Source organism: Lontra canadensis, unplaced genomic scaffold (assembly GCF_010015895.1).
Source record: "Lontra canadensis isolate GAN:19392208 unplaced genomic scaffold, GSC_riverotter_1.0 scaffold55, whole genome shotgun sequence".
Classification (NCBI taxonomy): domain Eukaryota; kingdom Metazoa; phylum Chordata; class Mammalia; order Carnivora; family Mustelidae; genus Lontra; species Lontra canadensis.
The window spans coordinates 11977929-11997583 of record NW_022631049.1 but is presented as its reverse complement, the minus strand read 5'-3'; the positions used below and the strand labels follow the sequence as shown (position 1 = coordinate 11997583).

At 38.7% G+C, this 19655-nt stretch overlaps 1 protein-coding gene and 1 non-coding gene across 2 annotated transcripts in view; both read right to left on the bottom strand.

Moving 5' to 3' along the window:
• DLGAP5 (DLG associated protein 5) overlaps positions 1-12555 on the bottom strand; it is a 39241-nt gene extending 26686 nt beyond the window's left edge. The window contains exons 1-7 of the mRNA XM_032875334.1: positions 12476-12555; positions 10823-11061; positions 6906-7099; positions 4210-4272; positions 2437-2521; positions 2202-2324; positions 1160-1230 (exon numbers count right to left, since the gene is read on the bottom strand). Coding sequence (XP_032731225.1) covers positions 1160-1230; positions 2202-2324; positions 2437-2521; positions 4210-4272; positions 6906-7099; positions 10823-11060 — 774 coding nt within the window. The 5' untranslated portion in view covers position 11061; positions 12476-12555. The remainder of the gene's footprint in view (positions 1-1159; positions 1231-2201; positions 2325-2436; positions 2522-4209; positions 4273-6905; positions 7100-10822; positions 11062-12475) is intronic.
• On the bottom strand, positions 2848-2953 carry LOC116878145. The gene has a single exon (XR_004384777.1). It is a non-coding gene; the product is annotated as a U6 spliceosomal RNA (small nuclear RNA).
• Positions 12556-19655: the final 7100 nt, after the last annotated feature.

Below are 19655 nucleotides of genomic sequence, written 5' to 3'. Positions count from 1 at the left end.
TGTCCCTGAGGCCAACATGGCAGTGAAAGTAAAAACCTAGGTTAACCCTTATGGAGGAAACCAATCTTATGGGAAGAACTATGAGATCCACCTGCTTGCTTACGAAGGTTTATCCTATACTGCCTTCCTTGGAGGAGCTAAGTTTGATTCTTATGAGAATCTAGCCAGGTTTCTTACACTCTGGCAAAACTTTTATTTTTAGGGTTAAGGAATTATAACGTGGATCATAAGCCAAGGAATTGGGTCCTCAAATTGGTGACTCTTTTTTGAAGATTCTACTAGGCTCTACGCTAGATGCTGTCAGAAATTTAGCTTATTTCATGGGACACCTGGATGGCTCAACCTGCTAACCATCTGCTTTCAGCTCAGGTCATGATCCTAGGGTCCTGGGGACTCCTTGCTCAGTGGGGAGCCTGTTTTACCTTCAGCCTGCTGCTCCCCCAGCTTGTGCTTTCTAACAAATAAATAAATAAAATCTCTAAAAAAAGAAATTTGTGTTACTTCATTTTTTTTTTAAAGATTTTATTTACTTATTTGAGAGGGAGACAGCACGAGCAGGAGGGGCAGAGGGAGAGAAGGAGAGAGAAAACATCTCAGTCTCCACACTGAGCATGGAGCCTGACACAGGGCTCAGTCCCAGGATCCTGAGATCATGACCTGAGCTGAAACCAAGAGTCGGATGCTTATCTGACTGTGCCACCCAGGTGCCCCAGATTATTTCATTCTTAAAACTACTTCATGTAAAGTATTGCATGTTAGAGATGGGAAAACAAACTCATAACTTGCCCAAGGTTATCTAGCTAACTGGAAGCAGAGACAATATCCAAAGTCATGCCTAAATGAATCCAAAGTCAATATATTTCAGCCTACTCTATCTTATCTCTTAGTGAATTTCCATGTGAAGGTTTCTGTCAGCTGCGTTATTATATTTATCTCCCATTAACCAAATTATGCTTTCTCTAGCTATAAAACTCTGAGGATGTAATACTTGAAAGACAACAACAGTAAATCCTTTTGATGCTTCTTAATGGCTCAAGACGTTTTAACACACATGTAGTTTAACCCTCTTGAAACAGTTCGGTATGCTTAATTTCAGCTTTATGAAAATAACAATAAGATTTTCAAAGTATCTAGAAATAAATAGGTGTTTATACTTTACCTTGTCAGGTTTTGTTTCTATCTTTTTGGCAGGTCTTCCTTGATTTTGTGTCTTTCTTTCTGTTTCATTATCTAAAATAAAAGTGAAATAAGACAGCTATTTTGACTAGATAGAAAATGCTGCTTTTAAAGGATCAGGTAATTTGGAAAAGGAAAAAAGGCAACAAGAGGAATGTATATCTTAAAGGATTTTTTGATAAAGAGTCATAAATGAGATAAAAACAGATGAAATTTCCCGCCAAGTATAGGCCATCTGTTTTCAAAACAAAACCAAGGTGTCAAGGTATTTTACTTTTGCCTCTGACTACCAAATACCTATTTGTTATAGAAAATTAGGAAAATAAAGAAAAGCACAAAAACCCCACAAAATTAAAAAAAAATAACCCAAGGGGCGCCTGGGTGGCTCAGTGGGTTAAAGCCTCTGCCTTCAGCTCAGGTCATGATTTCAGGGTCCCAGGATCAAGCCCCACATCAGGCTCTCTGTTCAGCAGGGAGCCTGCTACCCTGCCCCCCACCACCTGCTGCTCTGCCTACTTGTGATCTCTGTCAAATAAATAAATAAAATCCTAAAAAGCAAAAACAAACCCAAGATTACATTACTCAGTAACAATCACTGTTGACACTCTAGGATATATTTTTCCAGTTTTATCCTAGGTTCACATATTCACGTACATATTTTAGGACTGTGATCATACTGCTCAGAATTTGATCTGTTATTCTTTGTGCACTTAATCTATTTTACTCTTTCATAACACTGTTCTTTGATGTTTACATTGTATTTCGCCAAATGGACGGGTTCTAACTTATTTGGGTTATTCATTTCTCTCTTTGAAGCGCTGCTAACACCCGATCAGGTACTTCCATCTTTGAGCACCCACTGTGTGTAGTTGGCTGCTGAGGCATGGAAACTACCTTGGGAACTGGAATCTCCTATTTCTTTGCCTCTTATCCAGAGTTGTACATGATGATTTTTAAAACTGAACCCAAAAGCATCAAAGACCAAAACATCCTAGAACAGCCATTGATCAAGAAATAGTTCTTACCATTAGTAGCTCTTGCGACTGGCTTTTCTGTTGTAGTAGAGGAGACTGTTCTGGCAATCTGCTTTGCTGCCTGAGTGGCTGAACGAGTCATTCTCATGGATGTGGTCATTACAGTCTGTGTGACTATGAGAAAAAAAATAACCAAAATCAAATGCTTGCTGCTATTATTAAATTACTGTTGTGGTAACATCAGAGCTTATTAAGATATATAATATAATAACTGCTAAATTCCTACCTTTTTTCTCTTTGTCCAACACTTTTCTTTCAGAAGTTTGTCTCTGACCAGGTCGGATTGTTCGAACATCACTCCCATTATTAATCTATTTAAAAGATTAGGTGCTATGTGATTTAACTGCATAATGAATCAAATTGCCACTTTTTTGGGGGGGCTGTGTTCCAAGTCATTTTATTCATTCAACCGTACAAAGACTCCCAAACATCTCTGCTACCCCCACCTTCTTCTGAAGAAGAGTGGAGTGAGAGGGAGAGAAGGATTGAGCAAACCCCATCCCCCCAGGGGTCACTTACAAAAGGGGGAAATGGGGAAGGGGGTAGACATCCTAAAAATAGCAATGAATAAATGAGGGGCAACAGAACCACAAACACAAGGCTGAGGCAGTGCCAGGGAGGGCGGTGGGGGTGTGGGGTGGATATGGAACTCTTCATGAATTTGCATGCATCTTGCTGCAGGGGCCAAGCTAACCTTCTCTGGATTGTTCCAGTTTTAGAGTATGTGCTCGGGAAGTAAGCACTCAAATTGCTACATATTTTATCTGTAAATTGACCCATATCTCAAGTCTGTTTATTGTAAATGACCTGGCAAAAAATCTACTTCCCCAAATAAAATGAGATGAAGAAAAAAGGTTTGCATTATACAATGGAAATTTTCCTCACAGCTTCTTTAGAATCTTAGACTTTAGAAAATGCTAATAAGGGGCACCTGGGTGGCTCAGTGGGTTAAAGACTGCCTTCAGCTCAGGTCATGATCCCAGGGTTCTGGGATGGAGCCCTGCATCAGGCTCTCTGCTCAGCAGGGAGGCTGCTTCCTCCTCTCTCTCTCTGCCTGCTTGTGATCTCTTTCTGTCAAATAAATAAATAAATTCTTTAAAAAAAGAAAATGCTAATAACCTGAGTTATTAAAAATAGCTGTCTATAATCTTCTGAGAATCCTTAAACATACCAGGCATGTTTTCACTTCAAGACCTTTGAATTGTGTCTAGAAACTTCTTCTGGATAGAAAGCTCTTTCCCATGGTTCTCTCTTCCACTCCTTAAAGACTTCACTCAAGATGCCACCATCTTAGCGAGGCCCTACTTGACTGCCCCAATCAAAATTCCACCTGACACCCACTCTAGTACTCCCCTTCTCCCTTCACTCTTTTTTTTTTTCACCTCCTCTATAATACTTACAACCATCTGACCTGCTATATACTTGTTTTTTTTAATTGTCTATCTCACATGTAAGCTCAATGAAAACAAGGAATTTTGTTCATTTTGTTCACTACTATACCCTAGAGAGAAATGGGTAGACTCAAATGTTATTGAATACATGAAATTCAGGTTCCTCACCTGATGAAGAGGCATACTATTTTCTTCCTTGCCCACATCCCTTTATTTTAGTAATCATCTTAATAACTTCAGTCACATGGTGTTTTGAAGACCTGTAAGTTTATAACACCCACCCTAGGTGCTCTATTTTTATATCCCTATCTATATTTTATGATGACATAACAGAATGCATAACAGTAGCCCAGTAAACAAAAGAGTGTGGCATAAGGTTTAGCATACATCTCAGAAGGGATGTCATGCAAAGATATTTTCGGTGAGTATTTCCTTAGTAGCCAAGACGGTTTTATCACCATAACAATAATACAGATTTTGGTACCATTAACTCTAGCAAATTAATCACCACATTTAAAACTGGTATTAGATTAAAAACTAATTTATTCTGAGAAGAAAAGTACAATTTGTCATCTTTGTAACAATTACCTACTAACTGTCAACTCTACCTTAGTCTGCTCCATTTGGTCTTTGGCCTTTGACCTTGTAATCCGTTCAGAAGATGGAACAGCCTTAAAACAGTCAAAGAAAATAAAGTTAAAAAAATGAATTGGCAAAAGTTTAATTTCATGTCTCTCTTGAAATAAAATTTCCATTTTAAAGTTAAATTTTATCCTTGATCATTTATGGCAAAAAGATACTTGCCAACTTGAATTCCTATTTTTTCTGGTTTTGGCTTGGCTTAAAGTACATTTAAATTAGCAGCTTCAAAACTCATTTCTCGGGGTGCCTGGGTGGCTCAGTGGTTTAAGCCTCTGCCTTCAGCTCAGGTCATGATCTCAGGGTCCTGGCATTGAGCCCCACATCAGGCTCTCTACTCAGCAGGGAGCCTACTTCTCCCCCTCTCTCTGCCTGCCTCTCTGCCTACTTGTGATCTCTCTCTCTGTCAAATAAATAAATAAAATCTTAAAAAAAAAAACAAAAAGCTCATTTCTCGGTGAGCTGAAAGAAGAAATTTCAAGCCATATTTTCCAGGTATTTGAACCCTCATTAATAAGATTTGCTGGACATATTCAGAAGGGGGTAGATGAACAGACTAGAGTATTAGGATCTTTTGTTTTCTGTTTAATGAAAAGATATTATACAGCTTACTCTCCCAGCTTTTACAGTTTGCCTTCAAGCCTCATGATTATGCATTTCTCCACTGTCAATAAGAAAATGGACACTTGATCACAAAATGTGGAAAAAAAATCTAGCATGAGAAAGACTGATTAAAAAGTGGCAAGATAATTTGCGACAACGTGGATGGAACTAGAGGGTATCATGCTTAGCGAAATAAGTCAATCAGAGAAAGACAACTATCATATGATCTCCCTGATATGAGGGAGAGGAGATGCAACATGGGGGGTTAATGGGGTAGGAGAAGAGTAAATGAAACAAGTTGGGATTGGGAGGGAGACAAACCATAAGTGACTCTTAATCTCACAAAACAAACTGAGGGTTGCTGGGAGGAGGGGGGTTGGGAGAGGGGGCGTGGGGTTATGGACATTGGGTAGGGTATGTGCTATGGTGAGTGCTGTGAAGTGTGTAAACCTGGAGATTCACAGACCTGTACCCCTGGGGAAAAAATAAATATATGTTTATAAAAAATAAATAAATAAATAAAAAATAAAATAAAATAAAAATTTAAAAAAAGGCAAAAAAAAAGTGGCAAGATATTTATCAACTCTGTAAAAAAAATTTTTTAAGAGATTTTATTTATTTATTTAACAGAGAAAGGTATCACAAATAGGCAGAGAGGTAGACAGAGAAAGGGGGAAGCAGGCTCCCTGTTGAGCGGAGAGCCCGATATGGGGCTCGATCCCAAGACCCTGAGACCATGACCTGAGCCAAAGGCAGAAGCTTAACCCACTGAGCCACCCAGGCACCCCAATTCTATAAATTTCTTAAACATAATCAGATTTCTCTCTTAGATAAGAAGTAATTTTCTTCCCTAAATCTCAGGGAAAATTTAGTGCTAAAGAAATTATGCCCTTCTCTAGATTGCAGGGCCACCAGAATTCAACAGTGACCATCTAAATAAAATTTAAAAAAATTATTGGTGAATCTTATTACTTAATACTGTGATGGGTCTCTTGTTCCCAATACACACACTATAATATATCTATTTCCTTAAGTTTTTCATTTTATTTCCAGCATAGTTAACATACAGTGTTATATTAGTTTCAAGTATATAACACAGTGATTCAACAATTCCATATATCATTCCGTGCTCATCATGACAAGTGTGTTCCTTAATCCCCATCACCTGTTTGACCCCCTCCCCTCACCCACCTCTCCTCTGGTTACTATCAGTTTGTTCTTTAGAGGTAAGAGTCTGCTTCTTTGTTTGTCTCTCTTTCTCTCTCTTCCTTTGTCCATTTGCTTCCCCTTACATATATTTTTAACATTTTTAAATAGTTGTCTATAGTTTAGACCAATGATTGGTATCCTATCTCGAAAAGTCAGCTTAAATCTAATCCCTTCTAGGTCTTCTTTGACGTTCCTCCAAACATAAATAATCTCTCCCTCCTCTGATATATAGAATATATTTATTTATATCATCCTACCTAAACACTATTGTATTGATTTTGGGTCCCTTCCCCCTTATCCTAAGGTCATACACAGATAATAATCAAAAAATCAAAGATCATTTAAATAAATCAATGAGATGTGTGAAAGCCCAGAAAAATAGGCAGTATTCAATAGGTTTTTATGTTATTCAATTTGTATTTAAATCAGGAATGAGTACACAGTCTAAGATCTTTTATACTTATCTTTAAAATAGCACATCACCAGCGACTACCTAAATTACAAATCCCACTGCCCCGGTTCAAATTTCATCCTTCCTGACTCACTGACCATTTCTTTAGATCACCCCTCCCTCTGTGCAGGGTTTCAGTACTCCAGCCACTCAGACCAGTCCTCCTCAGTCACTCACTGGAACCTGACTTCTGCCCACTTTTTTCCTATCTCAAGAACCTATAAACTACATCAACAGACCTGATTTTCATCTTCTGAGTTACTATTATGTCATTCCCACCCCCCTACCAACTAGTCACATGAGTAAAGAGAGTTAGGAGAAGTGGTTATTCTAGTTTTTTAATCTCTTAAAGAAAATTCCAGTTAAAAGAACTATTGCATCAAATAAGGATAATAAATTTACCTTTCTTAGCTCAGCTTTCATAGTCGTCTGGTTTGATAACAGAAAACAAGGCATATCAGGTCTATAAAGACCCACTTTAAATACTCCTCGTTTAGCTTTCTCTCTCTGCTCTTTCAATTTCTGAAGCTGCTTTTCTTCTTTATATTTTTGGAGCATTTGTTTTCGTTGATCACCTAGAAGAGTTTTCACTGACCCTAGGTAGAAAAAACCCACAGTATATAATACATTTCAGAAAAAAAGTTAGGCAAATGTCTAACTTCTAACTTCAACTGCTGTTAAGAAATGCTTTCAGTAACTTTTGTTAATTCCTTAGCACTCAAACAAGTTATTTCAACCTCTATTCTTTTAAAATTTATATTTCTTTTGCTTTTGTCTTTTCAAATATTTATTAACTGCTTGCTACACAGTAAGCATGCATTACTTCACTTTTGAATTAATGTGCTTGTATGATAGCCACCCTCCAAGCTGACCCCAGTGATTCTCACCTCCTGGTGATGATGCCTGCATGTCATCCCTTCCCACACTCAACAGGGCTGGCCTGGTTACCAACAACATACCGTGAAATGATGGTTTTGGCTCCCAAGACTAGTCATTATAGACACTGAAATGTTTGCCTTGGCCCCTCTTGGATCGCTTGCACTGGAGGAAGCCAAAGGCCTTGTAGAATCTTAAGGGGACTTGAATGGCCCTATAGAGATGTCCACATGACAAAGTTCTAAGGCCTCCTGCCAGAAGCAAGCATCAACTTGCCAGTCATGGGAGTGAGTCATCTTGGAAGCAGATCACCCAGTCTGAGTCAAGCCTGCAAGATGCGTCCCTGGATGACATCTTGACCGTGACCTCCAGCACAACCCATTTAAGCTGCACCCAAATTCCTGACCCACAGCAACTGTGTGAAATAACAAATGTTGATATTGTTTTAAGCCACTAAGTGTTAGATTAATGAATACCCAATATTAGGGCTACTTGTCAGTTTCTTCAGCTCAACTTGGGTTTCCACCTACATACTGTTTACTTTAACTGGTTTGGGAAGGAGAAGAGGCTATGTGTAAGACATGCTTAGGCAGTGTGAATAAGTAAGAATTTCTACCCTTGAAGGGCTCACAGCACCCTGGAGAAATGAACAGCTTCAGTCTGGTTTAGTATGAAACAAATAGGAGAATGCACACAATAGAGAATCAGAAAAAACCTCCCTATGGGAAGACCAGGAAAGGCTCCTCAGAAAAGAGAATACCTGAAAAAGTTTCTGAAGAATGATTCTGTTTGCCTACTGGATAAGGGTTAAAAATAATTCATGAAAATAATACCCCAAGTAAGTAAATATACTAAAAAATAAGCATGTATTTAAAATAGGTAGATTTTTTTTATGCCATGTAAATTACATCTCAATAACGTTGTTTAAAAAAAAAAAAAGGCCAGAACAGAACATGCAAAAGCACAGATGCTGAAATGGTTAAGCAACAAAACCTCTGGATTCTCAACTTCTTCTCTAAATGTTCCCTTCATCTCTTGATCTGACTGAAACCTGGCTCTCCCTGAAGACAGTCTCCCTAGCTGTCCTCTCACACGGCTGTTTTTTCGTCTCACACCAGTGCTATCACTGGACCTAAAGAAGGGAGGTATCCTCATCACTGCTTCCCAGTGATTTCCTCCTTGTCACTAAAAGATCCCACCTTTACATTTCATGTCATCAGATTCCACTATCCAGTACCCCAGCTTGTCTTCTATAGGCCCTCCAAGTTTCCTCTTGTCCCTTGAAGGCTCTAGCTCCTAGCTCACTCTTACTCTCTCTGTCACCATCATAGTGCAAATCTTGATGACCCCTCCAATACCCAGGCTTCTCAATTCTCAGGCTTTCTTTCCTCCAGTGATCACCTGATGGTCACATCCCTGTCAGTATTTCAATCTTTCTGATGCTGTAAAAGATAACACTTACACACCACACTGGAGCAAACAGAGAGATTTGCTTATGACCAAACACAACCAGCCAGAGAGAGATCTCTGACCAACCCATGTCCTTCCAGAAACGTCAATATTTTGTAACACCTGTATTCATTTGTAATACAATTGGCACCTTACTTCTCATGCTATGGTCCCATTGAAAAAAGCTAGTCAGTTGTCCCACAGAATGTCCTGCACTGTATATTTGTTTGTCTGCTTTCTCATGTTTTTTACTCATTCCTCTTGCCTTCATGTTTTATATAAACTGAAAATTATATCTAAGGTTTTGATTAGACTCAAATTTAACTTTTGGGGCAAGACTATGTCCTGAGTGGTGCTGCCAAAAACCTTCGAGTCATTTTACTCTTCTTTATCAACCCTGCATCCAGTCCATTAGGAAATCTTATAGGTCCAACCTCCTAAATCTATCCAGATTGCAACTACCTATCTTTAATGCTATCATTTTGATCAGCCATCATCAACTAAATTATTGTAATAATCTCCTACTTGGGTTTTCTTAAGGCCATGCTTGCTACCCTATAATCTATTCACAACACAGCAGCCAAAGTGATGCTTCTAATACATAAATCAAATTCACATAAACACCTATTAATCCTTTAATAGCTTCTCATTTCATTCAGACTAAAAGTCAAAGTCCTTATGATGTCCCCTGAGGGCTCCACAGGGGTGGGAGCTACCCCTTATTCATTCTTCTTTAGCCATGCTTGCCTACTTGCTTTCTCTGGAACACACCAGGCTCACTCCCACTTCTAGTCCTTAGCAAATGGAAAATAAACCAGATATTTTAATAGCATACTGAAAGGGTTAGACTTTGATTTGACATTTTGGTCAAGGAATAGAGCATTTGAGGGGGCAAGAGAAGAGGCAAGGAGATGACTTAGGAGTCATATCATCTCTGGTTCCCAGACAAAAAATGTCTAGTTCCTCCTTGAAAAGCCATCCTCTATCATTCTATAACCCCATTTTCATTTCCTCCCAAATTCTAAGAGATGTTGTTCTTTACTTTCTCCCCTTCAACTACCAGCCCATTTCCTTGACCTTTGAACATGCATGGATCACCTTATCTCAAAAACAAAATCCTTTAACACTTTTATCCAATTCTTTTCTCTCACTTTCCTTTAGAACCACAAACATGATAAATCCAGAAGAAATCTTTTAGCCCAACACTCTCATTTACAGAATTGATTAAGCTTGAATATTTAGGGAGTCTTGTAAGTGCCACATATTACAATGGTCCTAGAAATAATAAAATTGAAGTAGTGAACAGTTAAACAACTTAGCATCCCATTTCATTCTCTATAAAACTTCTAAAAAAACCCCTCTCTGTCATTTACTCAGCACTCACCCCCGCTTTATTTCACTGCAATCCAACTCCTAATGCCTGCTATATAAAGCAACTAAATAGGGGTCCAGTGCTCCTGTTGGCAAAATTCAAGTCATTTCCCAGTTTTCTTCCTTCTTGTCTATAGCATCCCTTGCCTTCTAAGACACTCTACTTTTATTATTTTTATCTTTTGCTGAGGTCATTCCTTTCTTCTTTAATTGTTTTTTTCCTTTCTAATGACTCCAAGTCCTTTTAGCAAATCGCAAATTCTTTGCTCTTCTGAGAAACCTTCCCATTGATAAGGTATCCTTATTTCATGGATTCCCCTTATTAATTTCTCTTGTCAATAGTCATCTTCCCACGCCCCAAAAGTAAGAACTTTAGGATTCCTATTAGTCAATATAGATAATACAGTGTTATAATTCTCCATAGGTGAATGGCTTTAGCCTAGCCAGGGACTTGCACAGCCTTTACCTTGAACAAAGAGCATTTAGTTGTAGAAAATACCAAGTTACCCAGAATGATGTTTCAAAACTCCATGCTTCTGTTCAGGATTTTCTTAACCTTAGGTATTAAACCAAATTTTATTCACTCTTCAAAGCATTTAAAGTTAAAATGGACCTTGACTTACTTGGCTTGACACTGGCCTTTTCTGGAACAAGCTTTTGACATGTCTCATCTAATTCAAGAAGAATTCTACTTTCCAAGGTTGGAATGTTGGCATCTTTCAAACCAAAGTGTCTATTTCGTTCATATTCCTTATGCCTGTTTTCTTTTTGAGACAGTGATTTCCTATGAGCAATTTTGGTTCTAATCATGTCGATACTTAAATCCTTTCTGTGTCGACTGGCAAAATGTGATGAAGACATCCTATCAGAGGAAAAAAGAAACCAACTTCCATGGATTTTTATTATTTAAAACACTAAGATTTCAATCCAACTCCCATCCTATCTCAGAGTCTTTGAAAATAAAAACATTAAAATACACACACACACACACACACACACACACACAAAAGGAAAAAGTAGGTAACACTAAAGAGAGGGAAGGAGATTATCAAAAGATAAAACATATTTCTTATTTAGTTCTAAATAGGAACTTGCTTGACAGATGAAGGGTAGCCCAGGAAGCTATGGTCCAGAATATAAACAGGAGGCACTAGGAAGTTAAAAAAAAATTATAAGCACACTATACTCTTCAACAAGAATAACTAAGAAAATCTGCCAGAAAACTCCAGATAAAAGAAAAATCTGCAAAAGATATGCAACAAATTAAAATGTTACATGATTTAAAGCAATCAACAGAGTCTAAAAATCAGAATGCATATGACCTGGATGCCAATAAGATTCTTCTTCAAGAGCCATGGGGCAGTGACAAGGGACTGTGGTTTGGTTTTGTTTTCTTTCTTTCTTTCTTTCTTTCTTTCTTTCTTTCTTTCTTTCTTTCTTTTTTTTAAAGTAAACTCTACACCCAACCTGGGCCTCCAACTCTCTACAGGGAGGTGAAGAGTCCCACATTCTACCAACTGGGCCAGCAGGGACCCAAGGACTGTGCTTTTCAAGAATCCTCCTCTACTATTTGATTTGTCACCTCCTGCCAAGTATGAATTTACTACATATAAAAGAAAAAATAAAATAAAAATTAGTTATTTTAAAATACAGCATAGCATTATACACCGCAGAGAAAGGAAGGAGAGGGAGAAAGAGAACGAACACTAAAGGGATACTTAATAATCACGTAAACCCTAAAAGATAGTATTACCGCCATTATACAGATGAAGTAAATTAACTGCTCGCGTTAGCACAGCTAAAGGGTGGTGGAGCTGGCATCCCAGGTCAGGCAGCCTGGCTTTTCGCATACATCTAAGCTCTGTTCTTAGACTTCCCGGAGTTTCGTCGAGCTTGAAAATCTAGAAATACCTTAGTCTTGCTTGCCTAGAAGTTCTCAGCCGGGGTGTTTTCAGTTTTCACAGGATCTGAGAAGAGCTTCTGGAATTTAAGGTTGGGGCCAACAGTACTTAGCGGTACCTACTAAATACTATCCCGCCCCGAAGGCTAATTACGCCCCGGTGGCGAAACGCTGACTACTACCACACAGGTCAGGGCAACAAACATTTACGCTCCTGGAGGGCTGCGTCATCAACTACAGGAAGGACTTGTAACACGGTCCTAGAGGAGACTCCCCTGAGCTGCGCGTCTAGCCCACGGTCTCGGTCCTCCGAGACTTCCAGACCTTCTACAAAGTGGGTGCGCTCCCTCCCGCCAGCTCCCCAGCACCCACTTACCTGAGACAGCTTCTGGAGTAAAACCTCAACTGAACTAAAAGTAAAGGAACCTTTGGGTCTGAAGAACACTGCCGCCTCAGAAGCAGAAACAGAGGTCTGTAATCCAGAGCTCCGCAAAATTCAAACTTCCCGCACCGAGCCTCTGATTGGAGGGGTTTTAACAAACACTTCCGGGGAAATGCCCGCCTCTTCCCTTCGAAGAGGCTTGCGATTGGTTTGCTCCTGGCTATATTTGAATTGATTGAAAGGTGAACGGACGGTTCCAAGGATGGGTGTGAGTGGAATGAATGGGCGGGTCTGCAATTGATGAGAGGCGGAGCAATGGGGTTTCTGGGCGTGGGCCCACGTAACGGCCGTAGGAGTCACGGGTACTCCCAGGATCCCCAGTGTCCGAGGGAGGACCTTGGCTTCCGGAGGAAGAGGAGCTTAGAGTTTCCAGGGCTTTTTAATTCCCTATTTAGTCACAAAAATCAGAGTTTATCGGACTGTTTTCCTCAACATTTCAAAGGAAGGACTTAAGCCATCAAATTTCTCATTTTATTGTGTAGTGTCAACTTTTCAAGGGTGCCAGTTTTTGTTTTGTTTTTAAGTATGCTCCATGCGCAGGGGATCCCAACTTGGGGCTTGAACCCCGGACCCTGAGACCAAGACTTGTGCCGAGATAAAGAATTGGATGCTTAAGGACTGAGGCACCCAGGCACCCCTCCAGTCTTTTTCTTCCTCCTCCTCCATTTTTTTTTTAATTGAAGTAAAATTCAAATAGAGTGAAAAACAGGGGTTTTTTTTTCTTAGTGTATATTTGATGAATTTTCCTAAATATAAAGAGCTGTGTAACCACCACCCAAGAGTTCCTTCAAGCCCCTTTCCAATCGCCCACCTTTTAAACAACCACTCCTCTGATGTCTATCATAAAAATAAAGTTGGTAGGTTTTCTTTCACATCCTCCTTCTTTCTCTCATGTTTTCGAGATCCATCCCTATTGTGAGTGAATCAACATTTAGTTGTTTTGATTATCAAAAAGAATTCCATTGTATATAATTGACCCTTTAACAATATGGGTTTGAACTGCATGGGTCCATTTGTTTGTTATTTTTTAAAAAATATAAATACAGTACTGTAAATGTATTATCTCTTCCTTATAATTTTCTAACATTTTCTCTAGCTTTCTTGTAAGAATACAGTGTATAATACCTATACAAAATATGTTAATGAACTGTTTATGTTATTGGTAAGTTCCTATCAATTAGTGAAGTTCTGGGAGAATCAAAAGTTATACTCTGATTTTCTGCTGTGAGGGGGTTGGTACCCCTAACCCCCTGTAGTTTAAGGATCAACTGTACTTTGCTTACCCATTCACCTACTGATGGACAGTTAGATCGTTCCAGTTTTTGGTTATTATTAATGAAGTTGTTATACACATTCTTGTACAAGTCTTTTTGTGGGCATGTTTTATTTCTCTTGGGGAAATATAGGTGTGGAATTTCTGGGTCATTGTAGGTAAGCTTAATTTTATAAGAAATTGACAAGAAGTTTTCCAAAATGGTCGGACCATTTTACCTTCCCACTTGTGATATATAAGAACCCCAGTTGTTGGATATGCTTGCTAACATTTGGAATCATCACTCTAATTTTAACTCCTCTAATGGAGGATGGTGTAAGAAAGGGAGGCAGGGACAATGTTCCCCCACCCCCTTCACCACCAAGAGGAAACTACCCTTAAAAAAGGATTGGGTGACAGGAGCATGGAGAGTTAATCATATTTAAACAGCCTCCCAACATTCTCATAAAAACATCTAGACTTAGAAACTCCAGTGGCAACCCTTTTGGGTCCCCTCCCTCTTAGGGAGCTTTTTTGTTTTTGTTTTTGTTTTGTTTTAATATTTTATTTATATATTGGACGAGAGAGAGATCACAAGTAGGCAGAAAGTCAGGCAGAGAGAGAGGGGGAAGCAGGCTCCCTGCTGAGGAGAGAGCCCATTGTGGGCTCGATCCCAGGACCCCGAGACCATGGCCTGAGACGAAGGCAGAGGCTTAACCCGCTGAGCCACCCAGGTGCCCCCCTCTTGGGGAGCTGTGTACTATATATAACTCAATAAACTTTGCTTTGCGGCCCACTTCTCTGTTGATCTACCTCTTCATTCCTCAAAGCAGCATGACCAAGAGCCATGGGCACTAAAGGAAAAGAAATCCTGAAATACCTCTTGTAGGTGTGAAATGGTATTGAGTTTTAATTTTGTAGTTCCCCAATGTCTAATGATGGTGACCATCTTTTCAAGTACTTATTAACTATTTTTATAACTTGTGAAATATTTCTTCAGTTCTTTGGCCTGTTTTTAAAATTGGGGGTTATCTTTTTAAATTTGGTTGTCTTTAAAGTATTCATTTGTAGTAGTTCTATCTCTTCTGAGTGCAAATCCTTTGTCATATATATATGTATTTTGAATATATTCTTCCGGGCTGTTGGTTGACTTTTTTTTTAAAAATAATAAACTTTTAGGATGATTTCAGATTAACAGAAAAATTATAAAAATGATAGAGTTCCTGTAAGTCCCACATCCATTTTCCCACTACAGTTTCTCAGAACTTTCCTTGTTTTTGGTAAACTTGACAATTTTGAGGAGTACTAATCAGATATTTTGTAGAATGCCCCTCAGTTGGAATATGTCTAATGTTTCCCCCATGATTAATCTGGGGTTATGGGCTTTTGGAAGGAAGACCATAGAGGTGAAGCATCATCCCCATTATATCACATCGAGTATGTAATATCAACATGACTTATCACTGTTAATGTTAAGCTTGACCACTTTTTTGAGGTACTGTTTGTCAGAATTCTCTACTGAAAGATTACTAATTTTCCCCTTTCCAGACTGTTCCCTTTGGAAGGAAATAACTATGGACAGCCTACTCTTAAGGAATAGGAGGTTATGTCCCATCTTCTGAAGGACAAACATTTTAAACATAAGCTATTTGGAATGGTTTGCATGGGAGATTTGTCTCTTCTCTGTTATTTATTTATTTAATCACTTCTATCAGGACCCATGGATATTTATTTCAAAGATTTAGTTATTTATTTTAGAGAGAGAGAGCATAGTGGGAGGGGCAGAGGAAGAGAGAGTGAGTCTTAAGCTGGCTCCATACCCAGCACAGAGCCCTACACGGGGCTTGATCTCACGACCCTGAGATCATGACCCGAATTGAAACCAAGAGTCAAATGCTTAACTGACTGTGCCACCCTGGCACCCCATAGATATTATTTTATACTTTGGGTCATACTCTAACACTACTTTATTTTTTTGCTCAAATTTTTCTAACTTTGGCCATTGGTAGCCTTTTCAGTTTGTTCTTCTGTCACTTTAATATATCTTCATGATTGAAGGACTTTTTTTTGGTTGTTTTTAATTAGTTTTTGTTTATTTTAGTAATTCCTTACTTTCTGACTCTGCAGGATGCTCTGAGCATACCTTGCATTTTCAAAGCCCCACTACTAGGTCCAGTCATTTCTCTGAGGAGCCTTGGTTCCTCTTATTGGAGAATGGTACTAGAAACCAAGTTCTGGATATGAGATGGGCTTCTTGCTACTGGATAGTCTCTCAGGTGACAGAAGGAAGAAATATACCTGTTTCTATTATAAGGTATGCATATTTATATCTATAAATATTTCTATACATAAGCACCTGTATCTATGTTAAATTAATCATGAATTCATGCTGATGTCTCCAATTGTAATCCACTACCACATAGATCATTCTAGTTTTCTCCCTTTGCTTATCTGTAACCTCCCACTCTAAGAATAGAAAACTTGGAAAACCAACTCTGTTAGTTGCCTTTTCATTTTATTCATAGCATCATTAGTAGATAAAATGTTTTCAGTTTGATGGGTCTAATTTATCAATGTTTTCTTTTATCTTAGTGCTTTTTTTTTATTTAAGAAATACTTGCCTACCACAAGGTCATGAAGTTATTCTCCTGTTTTCTTCTAGAAATTTAGTAGTTTGAGCTCTTATATTTAGGGCTGTGATCCATCTCAAATTAATTTGTGTGTGGTATCTCTAATCTTTTCTCACTGATCTCAAAGGTCCAGCACTACATATAAGTGAAATCTGTAAGTATGGCCATTCAGGTGGTTTTTCTTAGTTAACTAAAACTGTAGTACTTTAGTGTATTAAGAAATATAAAACAGGGGCGCTTGGGTGGCTCAGTGGGTTAAAGCCTCTGCCTTCAGCTCAGGTCGTGATCCCAGGGTGCTGGGATCGAGCCCCACACCGGGCTCTCTGCTTAGCGGGGAGCCTGCTTCCCCCTCTCTCTCTGCCTGCCTCTCTGCCTACTTGTGATCTCTGTCAAATAAATAAATAAAATCTTTAATTTTATATATATATATATATATATATATATATATATATATAACAAAGCATGGTATATGGGAAGGACACAACATTGCATGTTCAATCCATTTTGCAACAAGGATGAGATTGGCAACTTTGGTGAGAATAATCTCAATTGAATAATGGTGGCAGAAACCATAGTGGAATGAACTAAAGCTTCACTAGGAATTACTGAAACACAGGCAGAGAGTGTAAGTAAGAAATAATGTTTTATTGATGGAAAGGACTTTGAGGACTAATGACTTGTGTTAGATCCCACAGCTATTTAAGTGGCAGATCCACGACTCAAACCAAGGTATTTTTATCTTCCTAGTTGAAAATACGGCTTGTTTCAGTGTTAATTTGAGAATGAAAAAGCACACGGCTTTGGAGTCAAATAGATGCAGTTTAAAATTGCACCTTTAGGGGCACCTTGGTGGCGCAGTCAGTTAAGCCTCTGACTCCTGGTTTCATATCAGGTTGTGATCTCAGGGTCTTGAGATCAAGCCCTGCATCAGACTCCGGGCTCAGCGTGGAGGCTGCCTAAGATTCTCTCTCCTTCTACCTCTGCCCCTCCCCCACCCCACCCCTACTGGCTCGCGCAGGCACACTCTCTTTCCTTCTCAGATAAATAAATATATATATTTTTAAAATTGCAGCTTCACATTGGGAAAGTTCCCCGGCTCTCCATGTCCTTATCTACCTCTTAGGAACGTTGGGAAGATTAACGTTAAATAATTAATAATTAACTAAAATAATTAATTGCAGTTCTGTTTCCTACCACGATGCTGACCAAGTAAAATTGCCGCCTCCTTCTTCCAAGATCAACCTCAGAGGAGCTACAGAGGGGGAAAATGCCAAGTTACCTAGTAAACACCCAAATACCAAGGAAAGAGGAAATTCTGGGGGCAATGTGGATGTTCTGAACTGGTGTTTATGGGAAGATGGATATGGCTTGGGGCAGGAGGCAGTGGAGAGTAAAATAGGAAATTGTAAAAATTTGTCTTTCACGTCTCTGCTACCATTCTCTTGGGACAACTGTGCCTGTTCCTATATAGCAGCAGCTGAGAGCTCCAGGAGATATAGAGAGGAATATAAAAATAGGTGTTTGGGGACGCCTGAGTGGCTCAGTCGATTAAGTGTCTGCCTTCAGCTCAGGTCATGATCTCAGGGTCTGGGATCAAGTCCCACATCGGGCTCCCTGCTCAGGGAGCCTGCTTCACCCTCTCTTTCTGCATGCCTCTCTGCCTACTTGTGATCTTTGTCTGTCAAAAAAATAGATAAAATCTTTAAAAAAAATCAAAATAGATAAAATGTTAGTAAGATGGATCCAAAAAAGAGACACAAATAATATCAAGAATGAAAATATACAAAGGGGATTATATCAGTTATCTACTGCTGTGCAACAAACTACCCTAATGTTTGTAGCATCAAACAATATCCATTTTACTTGCTCTTGATTCAGTGATTTGTGAATTTGGGCAGATATCAGTGGGACAGCTCACCTCTGCTTCATGTCTGTATTCTCATTTGTATTTCTTTTTTTTTTTTTCCTAGCTGTATTTCTTAAATGTTTCCCTTTGCACAGATCTAAGGATAGAGAAGTGTTGGTGGTATCTCCAGTGGCCTGAGGCAGCAGCCCAGCGTGGTCCATCTCATTCTAAAGTTAGTCAAACTTACATCTTTCCTTAAGAATCATATTGATGTATTTTTCTCCATAAAATGTGAATTCTATATGGAATTTATTTTAATATTAAAGTGTTATGTTATTCTCAAAATTTTTAGCAAATGTAGATACCCCGGGAGGGAGCCCTGTAATTTCCTGTGATGAGGTATAGGAGATGTTTATCTTTAGGCAAATGACACCTGAACCTTCATGGTTCTGAAGCTTTGTCTTCCCATACACAAACCATAGGAGTGATCATGTCTACTTACATACACACTTGATAGAGTTGTGTTTAAGATGAAATGGAAATAATACATGTGAAAATGTTCTGAAAACTGTAAAGCTCTGTATAGATAAAATCTGCTGTTGTTGTTATTTTTTGATTAGCAAGAGAAAGAGAAAGCAAGAAAGAAAAGGATGTTTAGAAATAACATAGTCTGTATACACTATTTTCCCAAAATTACTAATTATGTTCTGATATAGGATCTTTGGGAGATATATGGTTGTTGTTTTTTTTTAGAGATTTATTATTTACTTTGAGAGTGAACAGGGATGGGGGATGGACAAAGGGAGAGGGAGAGAATCTCTAGCAGTCTCTCTGTTGAGCATGGAGCGCATCAGGAGGCTCAGTCTCATGACTCTGAGACCATGACCTGAGCTGAAATCAAGAGTCAGTTGCTTAACTGCCTGAGCCACCCAGGAGCCCCAGGAGATATATGTTTTCTAAGAGTTGATTGTCTGGGGGTAATTGTTCCTCAAACAAATTCATAAATCACATCAGTAGTTTCAACAAATAAGATAGGGATAGAAGGAAATAGAGCATCTAGAACAAAAGGAGTTGGTGGATTTTTATGCAATTTTATTTATCTATGTTATATTTAAGCATTTCTGGGTGAAACTACATAATGAAATTGGCAAAGATAGCGTAGCTCTTTTAGTTGAGATTTTTACCATCAGAGGGACACCATCTTTCCGAAAGAAATATATTTAATAAGTACAAGTCTGCAAATCTTTGTCTGTTCTATAGACTTTAACTGTGAAACATTTATGATACATTCTAACTCAAAATAATGATAACCTAAAATCAGAATGGCAACTCTGTATTAAAAATTAATGAATCAGCAGTTCTTATAATTGTAGCAACCCTGAAATA